This window comes from Protopterus annectens, chromosome 9.part0 (genome assembly GCF_019279795.1).
Source record: "Protopterus annectens isolate FY-2018-M chromosome 9.part0, PAN1.0, whole genome shotgun sequence".
Lineage (NCBI taxonomy): Eukaryota > Metazoa > Chordata > Ceratodontiformes > Protopteridae > Protopterus > Protopterus annectens.
In genome coordinates, this window is record NC_056743.1 from 21,977,130 (window position 1) to 21,991,001 (window position 13,872).

General features: G+C 44.3%; 1 protein-coding gene across 1 annotated transcript in view; it reads right to left on the reverse strand.

Annotated features, from left to right (window-relative positions):
• The window catches only part of ZDHHC13 (zinc finger DHHC-type palmitoyltransferase 13), a 3,021,844-nt gene that overhangs the window by 656,876 nt on the left and 2,351,096 nt on the right, over positions 1-13,872 (reverse strand). Inside the window, exon 14 of the mRNA XM_044082531.1 lies at positions 11,705-11,788. Coding sequence (XP_043938466.1) covers positions 11,705-11,788 — 84 coding nt within the window. The remainder of the gene's footprint in view (positions 1-11,704; positions 11,789-13,872) is intronic.

Sequence of the window (13,872 nt, forward strand, 5' to 3'; positions counted from 1 at the left end):
CTCCAGTGCCGGTGTTGATAAGAAAGACATGGTTGAAGCCAGAATCATTTGGGGCGGTGCAGAGCCTGGAGCCAACAGGGTCACAAGTGGCAGCACCAAAGTAGTAATCAATTTCACCTTTTTATGGGTCGACTCCCTACGATGAGCAGAAGGGAGCAACTTTGAAGAGGAAGAACGCCTCTTACGGGGTTTAACAGGAGGGGGTGAGCCCTCCGATCCAGAAATAGCCTCAGAGAAAGGAGATTTGAGAAGACCTTTCAATATTAACTTAATCTTCCTCTTGTTAAGAGTCCTGGTCAAAAAAGTTTTACAAATCCCACATCGGGGATCCACAATAAGGTACGAAACATTCAGACAGTAGACACATAAGTCATGCCCATTGGAAAGCGGTAACTTACGGCCGCAATCCTTACACTGCTTAAAACCAATGCTACTTTCCTTATCCGACATAATGATGTGGAGAAGAAGAACAGTACCAAAAAAAAGAGGAAAGGCTACCCAAATGGGTAAGAAGAGAAAAGGAAGGATTACCAACGATGGTAATGAAGAATTATCTCAAAGGTAAGAAAAGGGAAAAAGACTTAAGGGACAAAGTCTAAAGTACACGATAGTTTCTACTAATATTTTCTACCCTATTTGAAAATCTTAAGAACAATGTATAACATTTTCAAAAAAATTAGATGCTTAGCTGAGAGAGTGGCTTGACACGGCTGTACAGCAACACGGCAAACAAGATCTGAGGTAATAGGGAGCAGAGCATTCTGGGTAGGACCTTGGCTCAAGAGTTTTTGGTTGACTCGAGCTTGATATTGGCCGGCTCGGTTCCAAGTGATAACCCATCAGTAAGGAATGAACGAATATTAACAACATCAGATCAATCATTTTGCAAAAGGATCTCCGGAGAGGATGCCTGAATCAGCAGGTCATCCAAGTAAGAAAATATTTGGATCCCTTGAAGCCTGCATCACAGGAGTGAGACATTTGGTGAAAACCCTTTGGGCAGTAGAAAGGCCAAAGGTTAAAGCACACAACTGAAAATGCAAGGAAGCAACAGAGAAAAGCAAAAACTTCCTGAAAAGAGGATGGATCGGAATATGGAGTTAAGAATCCTTGAGATACATATTCACCAGAAAGGCCTGAGGGAGCAAGAGAGGAAACAGAGACTGAGGGGGTCAACATCTGAAAGGAAGGCACCTTCAGAAAAGTGTATAAAAACATTCGTGAATAAAACCCCTTCCTCCATCTGGACACAGGCACCTCTTAAATAGTACCCTGAGACAAGAGATCTATAAAACTCTGGGAAGAAAAGAAGTTGTTCTCGAGAAGTCTGAGGAATGCCTATAAAAGGAGGATGGGATATCCACATCATGAAGTACCGCTGACAAATAATTGACAAAACCCAAGAATCCTGAGTGATTGTAAGCCAAATAGGAAGAGAAAGGCAACGAAAAAGAGGAATATGGCTAGGAAAAGGCAGATAGACAGCACCTGGTTTGTCAGGAAGGGAAGGATTCTGAATCCCTGCAGTCTGAGTGGCCTTAGCAGGAGGAGCCCAATTACCACCCTTTTTACCTTTAGCAGGAGGGTGAGATTGCCTATGAACAAAGGCTGGCTTAGAAGGGTAGTTTCTCTAAATTTAGGCACAGGAGAAACAAACACATGTTTAAGCTCCTGTAAGGCCTTCCCCTTGTCCCAAAGAGACTTAACCCAGCAGCTGCCTCCCCAAACAAAAGTTTATTATCCAGAGGAGCATCCATCAACTTAGCATTAATATCATCGGGTAAAGGCTGAAGCCAAAGCCAAGAATACCTCCTCATTACTGAGCCAAAAGCAGCATCCCCAGAAGAGGCATCTGCTATATCATAACTACGTTTAATAGAATGTTGAACTATCCAGCAAGGAAAGAGCAAAAGATTTACTCTCAGAGTCTGGAAGATCAGAAAAAATCTGACAAGCCTGAGAAAGAACAGGCAACACATACCTAGATATATGGGTCTGCCATAAAAGCTAGGGTAGCAGAAGTGTAAATCTTCTTACCCAGCCTGTCCTTGGTTCTGTTGTCCTTGTCAGAAGGCAGTAACTTAGACAAAGGAAGCAACTGAGATGGCTTATCAGAGGCTACAGACACCACAGAGTGGTCAGCAGCAGGACATTTGAACATAAAGGAATAATCCTCAGGCACCCTATAAAACCCATCAGGCTTCTTGGGAGCAGGGGACAGAGAATCAGGTGCCTTACAGGCATTGGAATAAAACATCCAGTAAACCAGACAAAACAGGATGAATGGCCACAGATTTAGAACATTCCATCTACAGTAACTCAAAGTACCTCTTATGGATATCAGAGACCTGAGCACAGTCTCACTTAAAAAATTCCAACATCCTAGAAATTGTGTCCCCAAAGGAAATTTTTTCAGAAGACGCATCAGGACTATTAGATTCCTTCTCCTCTGACCTATTCTCCAAAGTAGAAGGAATCTGAGTAAAATAAGGAATGGATACTTCATCAGAATCCAACTCTTCCTCAGAAGAATTCAGTTCTTTGGGCCTTTTAAGTGGAGAAGAGGGACAAGGTGGAACAGGAACTGAACCCCCTTGAGGAGGCCTTAATGACAGTAAAGCATTAAATAACCCCTGGGTAAAGGCCTGCCACTCACTTTGTAGATCCCTAGCAGCAGAAGAAACTTTTAGTTATGTACTTACCATAACTTCGGATGTATGGGATCCATCTCGCCTACATTCATGACAGATGGGTTCGGAGCCGATCCATCGGCTCCGACTCGGCAACTTATACACTAGCACGAAGTCTCTCATTGGCTGGGCTACTCCCTATCCCAGGATGCACTACACCTGCTTCCCCAGATCTTGTTTGTTCGCTTTCATACACCCATGTAAACACAGCAAACACTATTAGTCACTATAACCAACTAAAGTTCTTCAAGAAAGAACACCAAGAAAAAGTGACTACAGCTCCTCTAAATCCAAATGGAAGGGGGAAGGAGGGTGGGTACTTATGAATGTAGGCGAGATGGATCCCATACATCTGAAGTTATGGTAAGTACATAACTAAAAGATGTAATGGGATCCTATCTTGCCTACATTCATGACAGATGGGACAGCGTCCCTAGCACCTACATCCCGGGTGGCTCATTGGAACACACTCCTGAGAACTGTGGAACCAAAGGAAGCTCTGCCTCGAGAAACCACATCCAATTTGTAATGAGAAATAAAAGTGTGCGGAGAAGTCCAGGTTGCCGCAGCACAGATATCATCTATTGATAACTTGGAGTGAAAAGCTACGGAAGTAGCCATTGCCCTGGTAGAATGAGCCTTGACTGGAAAGGGAAGGTCTTTATGAGCCTGTGAATAAATAAGAATGATACAATCTTTAATCCATTTAGATATGGAGGCTTTTGTTACCGGTTGACCCAATTTGTTCGCTGCAAAAGAAACAAACAACTGATTTGATTTCCGCGTTTGAGCGGTTCTATTCAAATAAAAACGTAGTTGTCTATGTACGTCCAATTGATGCAAAGTATATTCTGCGTTATTGGAGAATTCTGGGAAAAAGACAGGGAGTTCTATAGTTTGTTGCATACAGAAAGAAGAGGCCACCTTTGGTATAAATGCGGGTTTAATTTCAATGAAACTCTATGCTTGTGAAAAATCAAATAGGGAGGATCAGAACAAAGAGCTTGAAGTTCTGAAACTCGCCTAGCAGATGTTATGGCTACTAAAAAGGCTGTTTTCCAAGACAGAAATTTTAAATCACAAGTAGCAGCTGGTTCAAAAGGACGGGCAGTTAGGGCAGCAAGAACCATATTCAAATCCCAAGGGGGAACAGGCTGAGATAAAGGAGGCCTAAGGAGCCAAGCCCCTTTAAGGAAAGCCTTACAAAGTTTGTGAGAGATCAATGAAGGTTCAAAAGAAGCATGAAAATTAGAGATCGCTGCTAATTGAACCTTAATGGTAGAAACTGAAGAGCCCGACTGAAAAAGGGAGGCCAGAAAATTCAGAACCTCCGATACTGGAGCAGTGAGAGGATCTATACCTCGTTCTTGAGCCCAGAAGGCAAACCTTTTCCATTTACTGGAATAAAGTTTGATGGTGGAAGGTTTATGGGAAGAAGACAGAATGTGGACCACATCCGGCGAGAGAGCATTATCTCGGACTAAGGATGGAAGTGGAGTAACCATGCTGCCAACTTCAGGGACCTGAGAGACGGATGTAGCCGTCCTGACTGATGAGTCAACAGGTCTGGCACCGGATCCAGAAACCATGGACCTTCTATCGCATGCCTCTGTAGGAAAGGGAACCAAACTTGACGAGGCCAGTGCGGGGCAATCAGAATCATCTCGCTCTCCAGGTAAATGGCCTTCTGTATCACCCTCGGTAGGAGGGGAACGGAGGGAAGGCGTAGAGAAGACCGGGGGGCCAAACGTGAGTCAGAGCGTCCCTGGGAATCTGTCCCTTGGATGGGAACAGTGTGAAGAACTCTCTGCATTTTGCATTGTGGGGGCTGGCAAACAGGTCGCAGCAAGGAAGACCCCATCTGTCGAAGATTTTCGCAGCTATACTCTGATTGAGGGACCACTCGTGGGGCAAGAGAATGGTCCTGCTTAATCTGTCCGCAATCACATTGGACTTCCCCGGTATGTGCGTTGCCATTAGAAAGCGGTTGGTAGCTACCGCCCAGTGCCAAAGTCTCATGGCTTCTCTGCATAGTGGGTAAGACCTGGTACCCCCTTGCTTGTTTATGTACCATACTACCGACATGTTGTCGGATAGGATCGCAATTGGGCCCTGTGGGAGAGCGTGATGGAGAGCTTGGAGTACCAATAGTACCGCTCTCATCTCCAGGACATTGATATGCAAATGTGTTTCCTGGATCTGCCATGTGCCTTGGACCGACCTGTCCAGGTAATGACCCCCCCACCCTACCTGGGAGGCGTCCGTGGTCACAGTGGCAATGGGACGTTGAGGAATAAAGGATCGCCCTTGGTCGAGATTTGACTGTAGAAGCCACCAACGCAGATCTCGACGGCAACTCTCCGTGATTATGATTAAGTGGTTCAAGGGCAGTTCCTGATAAGACCATTGAACCGACAGTAGCCATTGTAGAATTCGCATGTGAAGTCTGGCCAAGGGAACTAGGAGTATAGTCGACGCCATCGAGCCCAACAGTTGTAGGATTCGATGGGCCGGGGCTCTTTGTAAGTGAAGGCAGGATATGACCTGATCTTGTAAGATCTGAATTCTTGCTGCCGGTAAGAAGGCGCGCATTCTTTTTGTGTCTAAGTCTGCGCCTATGAAAGTAATACGCTGAGAAGGCTGTAGTACAGATTTTTGCAAATTGAATGTGATCCCCAAGAAACGGCCCAAGTTGAACGTGGCTCTGAGCGCTTGGAGAAGTAGATGCTCGGAGGTGGCTGTAAGGAGCCAGTCGTCTAGATAAGGAAACACCTGGAATCCCAGACTTCTCAGGTGAGCAGTTACCACTGCCAGACATTTGGTGAACACCCTGGGGGCTATGGTGAGACCAAAGGGCAGTGCTCGGAATTGAAAATGACTGGCTCCGAGGCGGAAGCGTAAATGTCTCCTGGACTCTTGAGCTATGGGAATGTGATAGTAAGCGTCCTGGAGATCTATGGAGCACATCCATGCATTTTTCCAGCAAAGGAAGAATAGATTGAAGAGTGACCATTCGGAATTTGGACTTCTTTACGAAACGATTCAATGAACTGAGGTCCAAAATGGGCCTGAAGTCCCCTGTCTTTTTTGGTACCAAAAATAATTTTGAGTAAGTTCCTGATCCGATCTGGTCGGTGGGGACAGGCTGGATGGCTCTTTTTTCTAGCAGCTTTGAAATTTCTAATGCTGCCTGATCCCGCTGACTGGGTGGCACGTCCGGGATTTCCCTTAAAGAAAGGGGGGGTTTGTTGAAAGGGATGATATATCCTCCGGTAATAATGCGAAGCACCCACTGATCGCTTGTTATGGATTCCCAAGCTTGTGGATGCGCCGCAAAGCGACCCCCGACTGGCTCCGGAGCTGCACAGTCGGGCAACCACTCAGGAACGCTGGTTGTATGAAGAACCACGAAAGGAATCGCGGTCTCCAGAGTTACGGGGACCTCTGCCACCTCTGGGGCGGCGTCTTCCAAAATCCCCCCCCCCCTGCCTCTGGAGGGGGAATCACTGGGTGGAGTAGAGAAAGACTTTTGGGATTTTTTAAACCACATTTTCCCTCCTCTCCCAGCCTTGGGATAAGGCCTGGAAGGAGCGGAATAACGGGCCCCAATGGCAGTCAAAGTCTTGCCTTCCTGCTCGCACCGAGTTAGTGTGTCCTTCACCTTGGGTCCAAACAAAGATGACCCATCAAAGGGGGCGTCGGCGAAGGAAGACTTGAAGGCCTCCGTAAACGAACACAAGCGTAACCAGGCTTGTCTCCTAAGGGCAACGCCTGTTCCCGCTGCTCTACTCGCCCCCTCGGCCGCATACGAGATGAGCCTCATGGACGAGTTAACAATAGAACAAAGAGTAGTCATCTGTGCGCCAACAGTCGAGGCCAGCGCTTCAGGTAGATTACCAACAAGGGAGTCATTTAGCTCTTTGAGAAGATCCCTTTGGAGCCTTGTAAAATGACATAAATAATTCAGCGACCGTAAGGAAAAAGCCGCTGAGGAGAGGGTACGCTTCCCGTACCTATCCATACTCCTAGAATCCTTATTAGGAGGATGAATAGACGTCGAAGCCTCTGCCACGTCCTGCTGTGTGGCAGAAGCCACCACCAAAGCATCTACCGGTACACCCTTTGTGAGAAATTCTTTTTGTGGGGGAGCTGACAAGAATTTATTGGGCCTCGCAGGCACCGGTTCCACAGAATCAGGGTGTTCCCACACCCTTCGAGAAATCAAATCAAGGAGTTCATCGAAGGGCGGAAACACCCAGGAGGCGGAGGGCTGGGCCCCAAAGGCCTTGAGGAAGACTGACTCCTCAGTTGAAGGGGTTTTGGCTTGCCAGTCACCTCTCTGTCTCAGAATCTCCAAGATATCTGAGAAGGAGATATCATCCGAAGATGATTTGGGGGACCCCTCAGCGTCATCGAGGTCAGTATCCGATGTAATAGACTCATCTTGGGAGTCTACGTGCTTCCTCTTACACAATTTCTTCCGTGGGGGTTCGTCCGAAGCAGTTTCGGATGGACCACCCGGAAGAAGGGAACCCCCGATTGGGGTATCCTCAGGCCCTGGGGCCCTGCTGCCGGGGAGCTGCAAAGCGAACAGAGGCACCAGTCTCCAAATCTAGGGACGGTGAGGTAGAGTCTAGTTGAACCGGCAAGGGCATGGCCAGCGCGCTCCTCATGGCCTCAAAGGCCGGACCTCCAGAATCCAAGGAAGTCACTGGTCTAGAGGCCACGATGGCACTGGGAATTCCAGCAGCCGATGCTCCGAGAGGAAGACTAGGTACCGAGGCACCTAATCCCAAGGTATTCCCCTCGGGCCCGGCTGTAGAGGTCGCAGTACCAAACCCTGAACCGGAGGACAGGGTAGGAAGCATGGTCGGAGCCGAAAGGCCTGATAGGGGTCTCTGCTCCGACCGTATGGCTCCACATTGCTCCACCACCACCGGCTCCAACAACTCAGAAGAGGTTGGAGGAGGAATCAAAAGTGTAGGGGGGGATCGGCTCCGAAGCAAACTGTGCTGGAGCCGAGACCATTTTAGCAAATACTGGAGATTGGAAGAGCCTCTGTAAAACCCTATCCAGGTCTGAATCCGATAGTCTCAAGGATTTAGAGGAGGTAGACACTCGAGAAGACTTTCCTCTCGGCTCCGAGGGAGAAGGGGACCGGCTCCGAAACGGCTCCAATACTGTCGGCGCCGACTCCACCAACTCATGGATCACTATCGGCGCCGAAGAAGCCTTTTTCTTCGGAGCCGAGGGGGAAGAGTCTGAGCTGCACACTTCCACCGGCTCCGAAGCCATTGGAGCCGATGGAGGTGATTCACCTCTCGATACTCCAACTTGCGGCTCCGAAGACAATGGAGCCGAAGTAGGAGGTATCGAGGCAGACTCTTCGACACTCGGCCCCGAATTCAGTGGAGCCGAAGAAGAAGAGGTCAACTTTTTCTTTTTAGAAGTCGGCTCCGATAGATTTGCCGGAGCCGACGATCTTTTCTTTTTGGAAGCAACAGGAGGATTCAAAGCTTCCTCAAAGGAGGGTTTAATAAGCCCTTTCAAAATAAGCTTGTTCTTACGTTCTTGAAGAACCCTAGCAGAAAAAGCATGACATACGCTACAAGTCTCTTGTAGATGTTTCGGCCCCAAACAATAAACACAAATAGAATGGCTGTCTGTTATGGACATTTTATAACTGCACCGAGTGCATTTTTTAAACCCTGACTTTTGTTCTTTAGACATAGTACAGGTTCAAGAACAATAGAGTTCACCACAAAAATTAGCACTATAAAGAAAAACAGTGCCAACTGAAAAGCGCGAGACTCACTGGCGCAAGCACTCAGAAGAATTTTACCTCACAAGTAACTGACAAACAGAACAACGGCCAAAGCCCTCTAATTTAAACGGGCTTGGCCCGAAAGACAAATAACCACAAAGGAATTAAATTAATAGTTCTTTTGACTAAAAAGAACACAAGGATAGGGCAAGGGCCCTCTAACTAAAACGGGCCTTGCCCGACAGACAAAAAGGAACAAGTACCAGACAACACTCAAGCACTCAAACTTCACAAATAGTATAAAAGAAGCTGTTAAAACAGCTGTTTGTTTAATAAATGACAAAAACCCCAAGGTCAAGGACCAATAAAGGTAAAAGTAAACACTTAGCTCCAGCCAAGTCGAGACCACGTCCAGCTTGTAAAGCGGCAAACGAGATCTGGGGAAGCAGGTGTAGTGCATCCTGGGATAGGGAGTAGCCCAGCCAATGAGAGACTTCGTGCTAGTGTATAAGTTGCCGAGTCGGAGCCGATGGATCGGCTCCGAACCCATCTGTCATGAATGTAGGTGAGATAGGATCCCATTACATCATGTTTTTCTTTCACTTTTTTAAGGGAATTTCCACCCTAGAAAACTGAGAAGGCTCACATTCGGGATGGCATTCAACAACTGTAGTAGGAACTTCTTCCCTACAAAGAATCTGCGGAACCACCTTTGACCTCTTGGAAACAATCAACTGTGGTTCCACCTGAATGTCCGAAACTGCTGCCGGCAAAGCCTCATTGGATGTGCTGCCTGCCAGATCCTCACCGGCCTTCAACCCGGTCGTGGCAAATAAATCGACAGCACAGCCAGGCAAGTGTCCAGATTTGTAATAACCTCAGAAGAAACACCTGGCATAGGCTGGACAACAGAAGATTCTGGTCTTACCTTTTTCACCTTCTACTTCCCCCCTGATGGCTGACCCTAGAGATGGCAAGTTCCTTCCATTGTATCTTTAGCAAGAAACTTGAGATGCTGGTTCTCAATATACACTGAAAGGGAAGAAAACCTACTAAGAAGGGTTTTTAGGATGAACTCCTGACAAATCAAACAATACATATGGTCTTTTGTAGCTCCTAGGCAAAAGAGGCACTTATCATGGTGGTCTTTATGGGGCATCTGTCTCTCACACTAGCATTTACCCTTCCTGGATGACCTTAACTCCAAACAGCTCAAAATATTCAAGAAAAAGTACAAAACCCCAACTGGGTACCTATCTACAATGGTGAGGGCTTCAGCAAACAGGAGTAAATCACTTGAATAAAAAAATGCAGTAAAACATCAGAAAACTGACAGATGGTTAGAAACAGCATTCAGACTGGCAGCAAAGAAGTTCTAAGGATATTGCACCTGAATGTCACCTTTATGCCCTACACTACACGAGAAGCATTTGGGTGACGTTCAGCATACCTTAAAGCAATGGTAGGCTTTGGTAGAGTGGCCAGACATTGGGCATTCACTGCAGGGAATCCCACATGTGATGAAAACTGCAGCGGTGAATGTGAGGACATCAGCAGTACTCTGAATTAATGCTATCAGAATCTTTGTTCAGAGTGTGAACAACTTATTTTTCTTGTGATATGCTCTGGTTTATATACTCAGATGTGTTTTAAACACTACCTTCATTTCAAATTAGTGTTTACATTAGATTTTGTAAAGGTAAAATAAGCTAACTAGAGGAAGCTATCCTCATTCACTCCTCCTTTACAAAAATAGCATCATGCTTCTTATCATTTCAGCCTCACTTGCTTTCCAACTCTATGTAGTAAAAGAAATGCAAATCCCCAAAGACTCAATGTGTTTATGGTTCCAGTGAAAGAGAAATATTAGTTGTGAATGACAATAAAGAGGAAGAGATGAAGTCTCAAAGACTCAATAAGTTTAGGACAACAGAGGGAAAGAATAGAAGAAGGATTGCAAACACATTAGTATTTGGGATTCCCACTGGCAAAAGCAATAAATATTAAAAATGATGGGTAATAGGACATAAATGCTAGGGAGGCAAATTCCCAAAGATGTTATCTTGAAATGTCATCCCAAATGTTCTACTGAGGAAGCTGAATAGCACAAAAATGCCACCAAAGAGAAAGGGTCAAGTTATTCTTCATATTTGTTGGCACTGGCACAGCTTTGTACGCTGGGAAGCAAAATATACACTCACTGGGAACAGAAAAAAATATTTGCACTGTACTTAAAGATTTTGCTTGCAGTGCTTTATGTCTTCCATTTTCTATTAAGGAAATCTGTAATCAGGAAAGGCAAAAGAAGAGAACACAGAGGTTAGACACAGAAGACTTATCTGTTCAAAATGTGTGCTAACTCATCATCAACCCCATTCTTCCCACTTTTCCACAGTGGCTGGTGTATTGTGTCAACTGCTGCCACCTCTCTGTCTTGATTTAGTGCCACTCTCTTGCCTTCTTCTAATTTCATGTCCAACTGTTGTAGGTCAATGCAATCCTTCCATCTATCTCTAGGTGGATGTCCTTGTTTTCTCTTGCATTCTCCCTTCTTCACTAAATATTCTACTGCTTTTATGGTTCTTCCATAAACAAAGCATCCATTTACTTTTTTACAGATAACAATTATACTGCTTTTTTTAAGGTTCTCTATCGATATCACTAAATATTCTACTGCTTTTATGGTTCTTCCATAAACAAAGGATCCATTTACTTTTTTACTGATAACAATTATACTGCTTTTTTTAAGGTTCTCTATCGATATCAGGAGAAAAATCCATACAAAATAGTAGCAAATAAAATAATGCATCCAATGTATGTCTGTTTCCTTTTTGTAGATGCTTTCTCCAATGGATACAATATGAGGCTGGAGCCATGTGCCCAATGGGATGTCAGAATGATATTTACCCCAAGTTTTTATGGATTCCTACAGTGATGGTCCTTTATGAGAAATATCAGTGAATATAAAATAAAATGTCAAAAACTGTCAACCACAACACATGTAAATAAAATACAAGTCAAAGCAGGACAAACAGTCTTATGCTTAATTCGCATAGTTTCCTTTTTCCTGCTGTGCAACTTTGAACAAGTCATCTAACCAGACACTGCTCCTAGGTCTCCTCTGAAAAGAGGCTGTGTACTAATGGACTTACCTGGTTATCTAATTTATATTATTGTTGTTATTATTATTATTGCTATTGTTTATTAGTAAAGACAAACATGAAAAAAGTAATAGCTCAGAAACACTTACAGATCACAGATCCATACAAATTCCAGCTGCAAGTCATGGTCATGAATAGCAAAAATAGGACAAATGAGGAGTGGTTGCCAGCACCTGCAAAATTAAAATTGAAAATGTGAGAAAATGGACGCTTCATCACATCTATAACTTACCTGGAAGGAATAATGAAACACTTGTAATTTCTAATCTGTTTGCACACCTTCTTTATTCATAAGATATACACTAAAGGGCCAGAGGAGGAGAAATACCGAGCTTCAGTCAATGTCTGGGAGAAATTAAAAAGTTTAGGATGGTGTTATCCGGCGGTGTCATTGTACTGTCTTATCTGTCACCAAACATTGATAAGGAAAGTATTCCCAGGCAGATCCAAATAGTTTCAAAAACAGAATGCACTGGGTAGACAATTAAGGGCAGACTAAAAGTAAACAAATATGAATAAAGATGTACAACTGCAGAAGTAGCTGTATGACAGTAAATCAATAGCCTAGTTTACAGAATATTTTCCTGAATGTATCTGGGAACCAGTTAAGTGCACTGATTTAATTTATTCATTTGTTAACTGGGTACATGAAGTGCTAATCACAGTGCCCTTTTTCAACCACAACATAAGTAACAAGGTGATGGTAAATGTAGTAAATATGGATATAATTTACCAGCATGTTTTTGAAAATGGAAGAAAATTACATGCCTGGAGAAACCCCAAGATACACAGAGGAGCATGCAAACTCCACATAGTGACTGAAAACCAAGACCAAGCAACGACGCCTAGAACTGTGAAGCAGACAACTTCATCCCTAAGCTGCATGTGGCCCCAGTTTACATCTGTTTTTGGTTATGACCCAGAGTGGTACTCAAATAACAAGGAAAATTCTCCTGCACATTGACAAATACAGTTCTGCTGAAAATGGAATAGATCCTTAATGTGTACCTAGAGGCTTAAACAAGACATTATGTAGGGCCATATAAAGTAAGGGAGTGTAATATGAACATTATATAGGGCCATAGAAGGTATGGGAGTGTAATATGAACATTATGTAGGGCCATAGAAGGCAGGGGAGTATAATATGAACATTATGTAGGACCACAGAAGGTATGGGAGTGTAATATGAACATTATGTAGGGCCATAGAAGGTGTGGGAATGTAATATGAACATTATGTAGGGCCACAGAAGGTATGGGAGTGTAATATGAACATTATGTAGGGCCATAGAAGGTATGGGAGTGTCATATGAACATTATGTAGGGCCATAGAAGGTATGGGAGTGTAATATGAAAGTTCCTTACTGGAAGCATGAGATCTAGATAACAAGCCTTGTGAATGTGACAAACTAAAAGGATAAACCAAGGAATATGGCAAATCCTGAAATGTGTTGTAATGCAATTAAACACAATGCCAGGCTCTGCACCCACAACATGGGGCTATATCCCCACAGTACTGCTATATACACTGAGACCACTGTAGTAAGACTACATACGATAGCCATGTTTCCCCTCTAGCTGTTCTGAGACCTGCAAGAGCAGTCCTCATAACTTCCAGAATAAACTCATTTTGAATACTGTAAAAAATGACAAAGTTGGATCAAAAGCATGACTGGGACAAGCAGAACAGAAATACTTTGCTAGAAGAGAGTTTTGAAGCACATGTAGACAATGCATACCAGTACTGCACTCGATCACACATGCAGAACTGAAGCACTTCTGCAAATGCATTATCAGTATTCAGAAACTGAATGCCGATATTGAAGACCAACACTCCTGACATCTTACACCTGGGGCAGCTGACCTTTCTTTTCCGCCTTAGATAGTCAGCATGTAGGTTCTGTTGCAGATAGCAAAGTGATGTTTTCCTCAGCTAGAAATGTACAAAACATTAAGGTGTCTGGACGTGCATGCCAACAAGCTGAGCCAGGAAGTTACATGACATCAGCAAGCGAAGAAAGTAAAAAAACAGAGACATTTAACACAATGAACCGAGGAAGGAACGAGGGTTTGAGGGTTAATAAACTCAAGCAACTGAGAGAGCCAATACATAATGCAAAAACCAGTCGAATGTAAGGTTGCTGTCGAGAGCCACATAGATGAAGGTTAGACTTCTGTTAGTAGCATATGCACGATTAAAGGACATAGTATTAAAGAGAATTAAAAAATTTAAAGACAGATACGGTAGCTTTGAAAAG